The sequence below is a fragment of the Schistocerca gregaria genome, chromosome 1 (genome assembly GCF_023897955.1).
Source record: "Schistocerca gregaria isolate iqSchGreg1 chromosome 1, iqSchGreg1.2, whole genome shotgun sequence".
NCBI lineage: Eukaryota > Metazoa > Arthropoda > Insecta > Orthoptera > Acrididae > Schistocerca > Schistocerca gregaria.
Genome location: NC_064920.1, coordinates 980719657 through 980732861, shown reverse-complemented (window position 1 = coordinate 980732861; position 13205 = coordinate 980719657). Strand labels below are relative to the sequence as shown.

The 13205-nt window shown below is 42.6% G+C and overlaps 1 protein-coding gene across 2 annotated transcripts in view; it reads right to left on the bottom strand.

The window, feature by feature from the left end:
- Positions 1-955: 955 nt before the first annotated feature.
- LOC126277637 (deformed epidermal autoregulatory factor 1) overlaps positions 956-13205 on the bottom strand; it is a 47323-nt gene continuing 35073 nt past the window's right edge. For both annotated transcript variants that reach the window (XM_049977374.1, XM_049977375.1), the window contains exons 8-10: positions 11788-11939; positions 2120-2222; positions 956-2018 (exon numbers count right to left, since the gene is read on the bottom strand). In XM_049977374.1, the coding sequence (XP_049833331.1) occupies positions 1803-2018; positions 2120-2222; positions 11788-11939 (471 nt within the window). In that variant the 3' untranslated portion in view covers positions 956-1802. The remainder of the gene's footprint in view (positions 2019-2119; positions 2223-11787; positions 11940-13205) is intronic.

Below are 13205 nucleotides of genomic sequence, written 5' to 3'. Positions count from 1 at the left end.
ATAAACTGTTGGCCCCTCTCGAGGAGACCAAATTTTATAGCATCCTCTCCATATTGTAACACTTAATTCCAGTATGTAGTACTTTAACTCCAAGGTCATTTGCTGTCCATATCAGTTTCTACATTTGGAAGGTCTTAGTATTCGACATGGCTATCTTGACTTTCCTACTTACCGACACATACTAGTGTTTTTTTCCTACTTATTTTATGATACAACAGAATGAAAAGCAACATTTTTAATTCATTATATTTACCTTAAAATACTGTTTCCAAGTTAGTTTTATTTCAATCCAGGAACAGTTTTTTCACACATCCTTCAGAAGGGTCTTGACACTTTTTACCACGATGAGGATTGTTTCCGACTTGGTAACTATATCAATGAAGAGTTGAGTTCTCAGATTTACGCAGAAGTGACTGAACACCTCTGTTCTTGTTTTACACCAATTGCTCTGCATTTACAAAATGTTGTCTAACAAATTTTCAATAATCCGAATCACATATACATAAAAATTAAACATTTTAAATACTTTGAAATAATTCTTAAAGAGAGATGTTTGCAGCAATTCTTTTACACAATGAACTATTAGATATCAACTTTTGAGAGAATTTCATGGAACACTACTTCCCTTCTCGAAAGGGACCAAGCAACAGCAATAACTGGATGTATGAATAAAGTCGACGGACATTATTTTACACAATTCCGTAGGCAGCCTTTGAAAATTCATAATACCCAATTGTGAACATTTCTGATGGAACAATATCTGCAATAGAAATAAATAGTTTAAAGCTATTTCTTTAACTGCAATTTGTCTTGTTGCAAAATGGTATGGTGTACGGTCACTTCACACAAGCGACTACGAAACCTTGAGCAATAACAAACTGTATTGATAGTTGTCATAACTATTCAACAGTCAAGTAACGGAAAATTTAAGGATTTCATTAAATACAAAATCTGTAAAAAAAAAACATTTTATTCTGATCAACTTTGGAATTTAGCTGATGTAACTTGTCAGTTTTTCTCTCACACAGGAGCATATCTCGAGACCTTGAGATACCTGCATCACACAGTGTGCTATTAAAGAGACGTTTCATGATAAACAGAATGTAGTAACTACCACAAATAAATAATAAATACAAATTTACACACACACACACACACACACACACACACACACACACACACACACACACACACACACACACACAATTAAAAATTTTACATTACAATCACAAAGCTGCTCTCCATAATAGATGTGTATCACCATTGTAGGCAAATAATAGAAACACAAATGAATTGCACATTTTCACAAAGCTCTACCAGCTGCCAGTTAAGTATACTTTTAACCAGTTTTACAAGGATACAAAGTGTACTAGCCAAAACATAAATGTTTCATAAATACATATATAAAACAATACAGCAAAAATGTCCTTTACATTCGCATAAAAGTAAAACAGATACAAAAAATGTACCAACAATGAAGAGCAGTTAACAAACCGACTAATTAGAATTCACAATTCAACCAAAGGAAGAAGCAGGTCTCACTTTCCATAAAAATATTCTCATATGACTAGTAATACTTTTAACAATACTTCTGGATTGTATTCACACAACACACATAGTAACATTTGTGCATAAAATTTTTAGATTGTACATATATGCAACCTGTGCAATTTTTTTTCTCTGAATATCACATGGACTAAACAGAAAACATCCATCATGATCAGCACACACTAACACAGCGTAAAGATCACAGATACCTCAGACATAAGTTAGCATTATTGGCACCTTCAGAGTGAAAAACCTCAAGTATTACATTCACCATGTCCTAGGACTTGATCTGAACTTTCAACAATTAGCATTATTGAACTAGCTGGTTGTCCAATACTATTATCAGTTGCATTCCGAACACACTCCACTTGATGACTTGTCCAGTCTTTACGCTGACAAAATGTTGAGCAGTATGGTGTACGACGACACAACGAGCATTCTGCAAATGCTTCTCTATTGCAATTAGCACACTGGAAGCAAACACCTTCTATGAGAACCATTTACGCACTTCAATTCATGAAAAAATTATTAGCAACAATTTCTGAAGAAATATATAATAGCAACAACTAACCTTTTTTGTTTCATTACCATCTGTCGTTGGCTGGAGGCCTACGGTTTCAATTGGGTCCACAATATGGACAGGCAGATTATCTGACCTTTGTTCAAAAACAGCCCTGTGACAATACATAATATTGAACAGCTTAGCATTTACTACAAAATAATTACAAATTTGTTCAGTTTAAAAACAAATCTTTACCAATACAGCAAGAACACAACAAGGCAATATAAACCACAATAAGCATATGAACTATATTTACTGCAAGGAAACACAGACAATCTCATAAGAAAAAGGAAGTCAAGAAATGTGTTACTTAAAATTGGCACCAGCAATGCAACACAACAGAACACAGCATGACCTGCCTTTGTTTAACAATTAAATAACACTAGCCATAAAATGTTCAGAATAATTAAAATGGAACAACACACTCATTAACAAAGCAGCCTCTGGAATGTTAATGCCTCATTTAAAGCAGGGAAAAAGAGGAGAAGGAGGAGGGTGAGATGAATCCATGCTGTAAATGCTAGGGAGGGAATTTGTCCCAAAATGACTCACAGTACAGAGAGAAAAATTTACAAGTGGAGGTCAAACCCCACAGGGGGAATTAAAATGCCAGAAAGGAAGAATGAGAATGAAAAGGCAAGGGGAACAACAACCAGAACAAATACAAGAAAGCTGGTGGATAGCCAGATCAACAGCAGTAACACCGACAAAGAAGGAGGGGCAGAGAAGGAGTGAGGACATGTAGAAACAGGCAGACAGAAGGAAATGCAGCCTGGGAAGGACGAATAGGCTGCAACAGCTTGGCGTCCCAAGTGTGCCACACGTGAACCATGAACAAACCACGAACCCCCTGGGGGAGTGTGTCTGGAGTAATGAATCACACAATACCCAGTTATAATCCGGTGGAACAGTGTGTTTGAGATATATCAATTACTTATGTTAAGTTAAATTTTGTTGTTTTACTGTTAATCAGTGCGACTTCATAATAGCAAATTCCAGTAGAAGACTGGATTCTTGTTAGTATGTACATACTCAGCTGCGAGTTAACAGGTTTAGAAAAGCATTTTGTCTGCTAAGCTGAGTGAGCGAGTTCAGGCCTACCTCTGTGACATATGTGCCACAGCCTGTCTTTCTCATGGGTCTCGCCTGGCATCATGTTTAGTGTCAACAGTGAAGTACAGAGGAGGTAGTGTTATGGTACACAAACTTTATTGTTGATACTGGTTTCGGTAAGCATGGTTGCTGTCTTCAGACATCAATAAAAGGTTATTACATATCTTCTATAACAGCTATGCAGCAGCTCTTAGAACATTGCCAGGTGTCCAAGGATTGAGATCAGTTATGCATTGGCAAGTCAAGGTTACAACTACAATGTACAGAGTGATTTGCACAATGCTTGTCCCCATATTGCACACTACTTTGCACTTCATTGCAGCCACAGGACCTCTAAATTCATTAATGTAGTGATGCACTGGCTACAGTGAAGTGCAGATTAGTATGCTGTACGGGGGACAAGCATTTGGCTTATCACTGTGTATAGTGGTTTTAACCCTGACTTGCCAGTGCATTAGTCGTCTCACCCCTCATACACCTAGCAATGTTTTCGAAAGAATACTTGTACAGTTTGTATAGGAGGTATGTAATAACCTTGAGATCTGAAGATGGTAACCACACTTAACAAAACCAGATCGACAACAAAGCTTGTTTACAAACAATCTGGGGTAGTGCACCTTAAGTAAAGTAATCATTGCAGTTTGCCCCTTACAACTTAAGATGGGTAAACTAATGAAAATTTTAGTTTTGTTGGCTGGTTGGTGTAAAAGAGGGGGGAAGGGACCGAACTACGAGGTCACCGGTACCTTGTTCCGAAAGAAACAATGCCACAAGGGTGAGATGAGAATGAGACAGCAACACAAAATGAAAGGAAAAACCATGACGACTGAAGGGCAACTACACTGAAATGGACAAAAAGTGACAATAAAACCACAAAGATGCAAGAAACAGGTAGATGAGGTTAAAACAAGAAAGCAGGTTACCATGGCTGGCTGACCACAAGGATAAAAAAGGAAAAGTCAGACACTCTGAAAACATTGGAACCTTCACCCTGAAAGCACTAGGATGGCGGACACACAGGGACGAAGGTCATGTGCTAAAATTTAGAGCAAATGCTAAAACTCCCCCTCACGAATAAAACATAGAACTAAAGCTGCTGTTGACACACTGTTGTAACACCGAAGGTAGGGTGCTGGGAAGGTTAAAAGTCCACTGCTGAGTGGCTAAAAGTGGGCAGTCCAGCAAGAGAGAAACGACCATTTTTGTGAGCCACAGAGACACTGAGGTGGATTCTCGTGACGGAGGAGGTAACCATGCAGCCGCCATGTGTGGCCAATGCAGAGCTTGTGCATACTGAGGTTATGCCATTCCACCTCGCAAAGCCGTAAAATCTTGCGTCTTAATACTGAACGCAGGTCAGTTTCAGAGAAGCTGATTTCCATAAGAGGTTTCGGCATAGCCTGTTTGACCAGCCAGTCAGCAAGTTCATTGCCTGGGATTCCGACATGACCTGAGGTGCAGACGAACACCACTGAACGACTGGACCATTCCAGGGAATAGATTGACTCCTCGATGCTCGCTACCAAAGTAGGACGAGGTTAGCACTGGTAACCAGTTTGAAGACTGCTCAAAAAGTCTGTACACAGGGGAAATGACTCACCTGGGCATGAGCGGATGTGGTCAAGAGCATGAGATATGGCCACCAGCTCTGCAGTGAAAACACTGCAGCCATCTGCAAGGAGTGCTGTTCTATATGCCCTCCATGAATATAGGCAAGCCAACGTGACCATCAGCCATCAAGCCATCGGTGTAAACTACTTCATGGCCCCAGTACATGCCAAGAAGCTAGAGGAAGTGACAGCAAAGAGACGCAGGGTTAACAAAGTACTTAGGGCCATGTGAAAGGTCCAGGCGAAGCTGCGACCTAAGTGTACACCACGGTAGTGCTTGTGAATGAACCTCAAGTATAGGTGGTAAGGTCAAGGACAAGTTCGGAGTGAAGGGATCGCACACATACTGCAATTGGAAGCCCTGAAATGGGCTGCCAATGTGGGAGATAAACCACTGTGGGCAGGAAAAGGAGACTGTAATTTGGATGAGCAGGATAATTACAAACGTGTGCAACATAATTGGAGAGTAACTGCGCACACCTCATCTACAATGGAGAGACTGGCATCCACCAGGACACTGGTCACCAGACTCTTCCTAAAAGCTCCTGTCGCTAGGCGAACACCACAGCGGTGTACAGAGTCGAGTAAACGCAACGCCGAGGGTGCCGTTGAAACATAAACCAGACTCCCTTAGTCAAGGAGGGATTGAACAAGGGATCTGTAGAGCTGCAGCAGTGTAGAGCAATCTGCACCCCACTTGGTGTTGCTCAGGCAGCAGAGGGCACTGAGGTGCTGCAAGCACTTCTGCTTAAGCTGATGAAGGTGAGGAAGCCAAGTCAATCTGGAATCTAAAACCACTCCTAAGAATTGCTATGTCTCTACTACAACATGGAAAGTACGAAGCGAAAAGAAATTGTGGATTTAAAAAAAAAAAAAATTGTTGCGGGCCTCACAGTCCCCACTCGTGTAATGTGGTAAAGATATGATGATGCCAGGTCGTGTCATATGCTTTTCGTAAATAAAAAAGACAGCAACCATCTGTTATCTGGAAAAGGCTGTTTGGATGACCGACTCGAGGGACACAAGTTTATCAGTGAAAGAGCGACCCTGGCGAAAGCCACACTGACATGGAGCCAGTAGGCTATGTGATTCCAGGACCTGACCCATCTGCCGACACACCATATGTTCCACAGCTTACAACGAATGGTGTGGTTCAAGGACCAATAGGTATCCACATCAAGTGGGTTTATACTGAGTTTAAGCATTGGAATGATGGTGCTATCCCACCACTGCGGTGGAAAGGCACCATTGCACCAGATCCGGTTGAAGATTACGAGTAGATGTCACTTGTCACTTTTAGTCAAATGACAGATGTTTTATTATCTGAATGTGGATCTGACCTGGCCTAGAAGCAGTGTCGGGGCAATATGCAAGGTAATGTGGAGTTCCCACTCCGTATATGGGGCGTTATAGGCTTCATTGTGGGATGTAGCGAACTAGAAGACTCCTTTCCGTCCGCTTTTTCAGGATCCGAAAGGTTGGGGGCAGTTTTTCGATGCAGATGCTCGAGCACAGTGCTCGGCAATCGTGTGTGTTGGTAGACAACATGCCCATTGGTGTCAATGGCGGGGACACCTGTTGGGGTCTGGTACCCAAAGAGACGTCTGATCTTCGTCCAGACTTTGAGAAAGTCATGTATGGCATCCAATGGTCGAGACGTATCTCTCCCAACACTCCTGCTTCTCTCCTTTGATAAGCTGGCAGTTGCAGGCACTGAGCCGCTTAAAGGCTATGAGGTGCTCCAGGGAAGGGTGCTGCTTATGCCGCTTTTAGAGCTCACCGACACTCTTTAATTGCCTCAGCGACTTCTGGCGACCACCAAGGGACCGCCTTTCGCTGCGGGCACCCAAAAGCGTGATGGTTCATGTTTTCCGCTGCATTAACGATTGTTGCAGTCACCTGCTCAACCATCACATCGATGATACCATATGGGGGAGAGTCGACAGTGACCACATATGTGAAAGTTTTCTGCCTTGTTTAAAGCCCACCTGGGCAAGTGTGGGGCCTGACATGGGGCAGCGACAGGAAGATGGTAAACTGGTCACTACCACACAGGTCATCATGTGCTCTCTAGCACATAGATGGGAGACGTCCTGGGCTGCAAATAGATAAATCAATGGCCGAGTAACTTCCATGAGCCACACTGAAATGTGTGGTGGCCACAGTATTTATGTGGTAGAGGTTGAACTGAGACAGTAAAGCTTCGCCATCTCTGCCTCTGTCAGTAAGCACAGCACCACCCCACAAGGGGTTATGGGCGTTAAAATCTCCCCAAAATAGGAAAGGTTTTGGGAGTTTATCAATGAGTGCAGCTTGTACATTCAGGGGTACTGCACCATCTGAAGGAAGATATACATTGCAGACAGCCACAGCTTCAAGAGGGGTCTGAAGGGTCATAGTTTCACAACAGACTGAGTTTAGAATGTTTCGCAAACTCCACCTGACACACTATTATAGTCGCTACAGTTGCCGTAATATCCCTTATAGCCACGGAGGGCAGGGGTCCGCATTGCTGGGAACCAGGTTTGCTGGAGGGCAATGCAAAAAGCAGGTGTAAAGCTTAACAGTTGCCAAAGCTTAGCCAGGCGGCAGAAAAAACTGCTGTTATTCCACTGGAGGATGACATCATGGGACTAGGAAGGCATGGAACATTCAATGAGGCAATTTATGCCTCAGGGTCACCTGCAACCACAGATTTATTTCCTGAGCAATCTATATCCATTGTGGCTGATGGTCTGGCGAGATCTAGGTCATCAGTGGATGCCACCACAATTTTCTTGATCTTAGGGGTCTTCCTTTGGGACTTTTCTCACTTCTCCTTGGGTTTCTCTGGCTGGGAGGGCTTCACTGATTCAGTCTCCAGGACTGAGGATGATCGTGAAGCCCTATGACCAGCTGCTTTTGGACACTTCCCCTGGCGGGCGTCATCTTTCCCACTAGTGCAAGGGAGTGACCCAGGGGATCCGTTCCTGGCGACAGGAGCTGAAGAAGACTTACATTTATCTGGCTGGGAAGTGGGGACTGGTGTCCCCGATGGTTGGCGGGGGACAGTGCTCCAGAGGTAGCTGGTGCAGGAGCAACAGGGGAGGGGGAATTGCCCACCCGCCCCGCCCCGCCGCCCCCCCCCCCACCAAGGGGGCAGGTGTAGCCTTCTGGTTCACAACAGACTGGAATTCGAAGAACTGATGGGGCTACAACTGTTCTCATAGCGGTGGTGTATGAGGGGGTCATAGCGATAGGATGTAGGCAATCCTATTCTCAGTATAGGTCAGTGAGTCCAGGGTCTTATTCTGCGATTTTCCTCTCTTTCTGTAAAATCCTGCAGTCTGGCAAGCAAGGTGAATTATGCTTGCCAGGCACATGGTGTATTGGGACGTGATGGACATCCACAATCTCGACATGTGTTGCTGTAAGTACAGCAGGAAGACATATGGCCAAACTTCCAGCACTTAAAGCACCATCGGGAGAGGTATGTATGGTTTGACATCACAGTGATAGACCATCACCTTTACCTTCTTGGGTAAGGTATCGCACTCAAAGGCCAAGATGAAGGCACCGGTGGCAACCTGATTATCCCTCTGAACCCGAACACGCCGCATGAAATGAACACCTTGCCGCTCTAAATTTGTGTGCAGCTCGTCATTATCACACTGCAAAAGAAGGTCGCTGTGGAATATAATACCCTGGACCATATTTAAGATCTTATGTTGCATGATGGTAACAGAAACATCCCCAACTTGTTACAAGTGAGAAAAGCCCATGACTGGGCAGAGGATGCTGTTTTTATGAAGACTGACCCAGAGCGCATTTTGGACAAGCCCTCTATCTCCCCAAACTTGTCCTCTAAATGCTCTACAAAAAACTGTGGCTTCATCGAAACAAAAAGAGTCCCCATTAGTTCTCATACATACAAGGTACCAGGGTGAATAAGGTCCACTGCCATCCTTGGCCTGGCGTACCTCCCATGGTGTGGCCAGGGAGGGGAACGATTTAGGCTCTTACCTTTCTAGCATTGCATTGAGACTGAACACTGACTGCTGGTGTCTGGCCACCAGCAAGTGATGGTGTGGTACTCTTCATCGCACGTCATCCAAGATGCCACCCACTCCGACCAGGGTTCCTCCTCATAGGCGCCATCCAGCCACATCAAAGTCACCTGGCAGGATGGCCCTTGCCTAGAGTCGAAGCTCCAGGGCATACATGGGGAGTTAACAGCACAGGCATCAGCAGAGCAATCCCTATGTTGTCAGGGGGCTACAACCAACAGGGTACATGGCGGCCCCATCACAGCAGACTTGTTAGCACTCTGGATATGAGGTGCAAAGAAGTCCATGGTCATAGTTGGCGCAGAAAGCAACACTGCATAGTACATGGTGGAAAACTCACCTAAGAAGGTGTCCTCGCCCAAGAGATGGAGAATGAGCTGGACTGCAATGCGATGACAAGAAAGTGGGCTAAAGATCTCTATGTACGAGAGACATGATGCACCATGTAAAGGTGCCCTTCCCCAATTGGCTCACTCTTCGGGAAAATTTTGAAAATGGAGGTCAAACCCTACAGGGGACCATCACAAAGGCCGAAACGTGTGCGACTCCTTTTAGTTGCTTCTTACAACAGGCAGGAATACCTCAGGCCTATTGTAATCCCCAGACCCACAGGGGGGTTACAGTTGTGTGTGCTGTGTACAGTGGATGAACAGTTCAGAAACAATGACAATGCAACCTTTTGTAAACCAGCATCTGTGAGGCAATGGTTTGTAGACCACAACATTCTTGAAATGGGCTGGCCTGCCCAGAGCCCCAACCTGGACTATGAAATACTGCTGTTCTTCCAGACATTCAAACACCTCTCTGAAAGTTTTCTCCAAGTTCAAGCTGTCATGAAGGTTAAAGGTGGAACCAACTCAGTGTCCACTAATAGCTGCCCATCTACTTAAATCAGGTAATGTAGTTCTAGTCTGCCTTATTTGGCATTTTTGTGCTGCTTTGAGGGTAATTGTATACAGCAAAATGATCTGAATTGGGGCAGGCCACTGGAATAGAGAGCAACTATATACCAAACACCAAGAATTTCTGCTCAAATGCTGGAATATTTAGTTTGTTATGAATTGAAAGTAAAATAATGTATGTGTTTGTAGTTTTGCAATCTCATTTTGCACACACTTCAGTATCTAAAGAGAAATCACCCTAAAGGATTCTTCAAAATGTAATGATTCTTCAAAATTTAATGAGGCATTGGGCATAGAGAACAATTTCCCATCTGTCAACTCTGGCATGTAGCTACCTCTTACATCCATTTTCCCCCCTTGTCTCCTTTACGCTCTGCACAAAGATTATGGTTTAGATGTGCAGATATAATGAAAGATGTAAAGTGCGAGCATTTTGTATGGACATGTATCATTCAGGCTGACTACACTGCCTCTGGAAGCTTCAGATTTTATTTTATCCACTGACCTCCTTTGTAGCTGTAATTTGTACCTTGTGAGTAACTGAATACTAAGACACTTTACCATTACATTTAGTGGTACAAAAGCTAGGCAGTCTAAGGCAAAAGCACGTTAATACATTCACCATATATGGTACTGATTGATTCTAAGTCTGACACAGTGAAACGTATTGCAACTCTCCACCAATGTTCACAAATTATGCAAAACCAATGCAAAATGTTCTGGTAATACATTTTTGGCACTGATAATTCAGATGTGATGCATGTAACATTATCTCCTATGATCATGTCTGACAATCATACGTAATCTCCAATGATTTTTTATCACAGGTTTGGCTTCCATACATCCTTGACATACTAAAATTATGTGATACACTTGCTCCAGCTAATTTTGTTCAAGTATCTGTCCCTACAGGGAAAGTCTTCTGCTAGTTTCTACTGTACTTGTTTAGCTGAATAAATTAATATATACCACAATACCAAGTGACTGCTGGCTGGTTTCATTCATTACAATAAAATATCACTCTAAGGGCATAAATGATCAGTGTTGCCAACTTAAGATAATGGATAGCAGCATTTTTCTAACAGCAATTCTTACATGTCAAAGTTAGTACCAACTTCATGATGAATATAATAGAGGGAAACATTCCACGTGGGAAAAATATATCTAAAAAACAAAGTTGATGTGACTTACCAAACAAAAGTGCTGGCAGGTCAATAGATAAACACAAACATACACAGAAAATTCAAGCTTTCGCAACCAACGGTTGCTTCTTCAGGAAAGAGGGGAAGATGGATGGATGTGGGTTTTAAGGGAGTGGGTAAGGAGTCATTCCAATCCCGGGAGCGGAAAGACTTACCTTAAGGGGAAAAAGGACACACACACACACACACACACACACACACACACACACACACACACACACACAGAGAGAGAGAGAGAGAGAGAGAGAGAGAGAGAGAGAGAGAGAGAGAGAGAGAGATTTTTAAATTTCTTTGCCTTTACAAATGTCTGCTTGTGTGTGTGTGTGTGTGTGTGTGTGTGTGTGTGTGTGTGTGTGTGTGTGTGTGTGTGTGTGTGTACCTGTCCTTTTTTCCCCTTAAGGTAAGTCTTTCCACTCCCGGGATTGGAATGACTCCTTACCCTCTCCCTTAAAACCCACATCCTTTCGTCTTTCCCTCTCCTTCCCTCTCTCCTGAAGAAGCAACCGTTGGTCGCGAAAGTTTGAATTTTGTATGTATGTTTGTGTATCTATCGACTTGCCAGTGCTTTTGTTTGGTAAGTCACATCAACTGTTTTTAGTACCAACTTCGCTAGATGAACAACACTTAATTTACTTATCCCGTTACATTCCTTCATAAATCCCGACACTTATATTTTATAAAAATTTTGTCCTCCTTCGATACAACAGCTTTAAGTTATGGGAAGAAAACAAAGTGGTTTTGAAAAGTTATCAGCCATTTTGGTTTTTCTCCCATAACTTAATATTTTACTGCAAATAAAATTACCTTGAACATGCAACTTGAGTTTCAACTCTTGCTGCCAATACAGCCTGGTCTTTTGCATCCTTAAGTTTGTTCATTTCTCTTTGGTAAAGTTCCTTTGTATCCTCAAGAGTTCTCCGGAAGCAATTAGCCAGCTTTGTAATACGGCCTGCCATCTGCAACATAAATCATTAATATTAAAAAACACAGTATTTGGGAAAGAATAACTAATTGAGGTACGTAATTTTGGAGCCAAAAACTAAATAGTTGCCTAACATGGAAGCAAATGGATCTGATGGGATACCTGTATGTATAACTGCAAGTTTTGAGCTGATTTTTCACTTTAGTAAATTGTCTTTCCAAAAACAAACAATGGAAAATCAAGATGGAATGTAGCAATATTAGGGAATGAATGTTTCTACTCACCATACAGAGGAGATGCCAAGTCGCGATAGGCACAACAATAAGATTCACACAATTACACACACACACACACACACACACACACACACACACACACACACACACACACACACAAAACCTGCAGTCCAACCTGCAGTCCAACCTGCAGTCTCAAATAACTGAAAAGACTGCAGACACGAGTGCAACTTGCACGCGCGACTTGATTACGTCGTGTGTGTCTTTGTTGTGCCTATTGCGACTCAACATCTCCACTATATGGCGAGTAGTAACTTTCCAAAAACTATATTTTATACCAGGGATAAACACAATGCAGCTATGTTTTGAAAGAATCCCCTCGTATTTTAATATACTGGAAGTTCTAGTTGAAAATTACAAATTATTTAGTAATAAAGGAGACAATACACCAAAAGGCAGAAGTGCTGCATCGACGGGCACTGTCTCTAACTTATATTCTGAGAAAGTCTGTCAAGTCAGGGTCCTGATACAGAAGATGTTATAGTTTAATTGGCTAGATGAAAAAATCTAGCCACCAAGCAGCAGCAGCACATGCACATACAATAAAGGCACAGAAATCTGCAAGCTCTCATAACTAGTGGCTCCTTCTCGCAGAAAGTCTGAAGGGAAAGGTACTGTTCAGAAAAGCCACCCAGAGCCCCGGGTCAGGGGGAACTTTGTACGGGATGAGAAGGAAAGACTGATTAAGTCTTTCCTGAGTGGGCTCTTTGAGACTTTCCTCACTATCCTCTTTCCTTCACTTCTTTTCCTTCCCTTTCAACCCTTTTGTCATAAGGAGAAGCCACTGGTTCCAAAAACCTGCAAATCTATATCGTGTGTGTTCTCCTGCCACAGATTGATTAGAGTTTATCTATCCAATTACAGTAGAAAATGATACATAGAATATGAAAGTTACATAGTTGTACAGAAGAATTTTACTTTGTTGCGGATAGGTATTTCTACAGTGGTGTTCAGATAATGGTTTAAGAGCTGAACATCAATTACAGGGAGGGCAATGAAAAAAT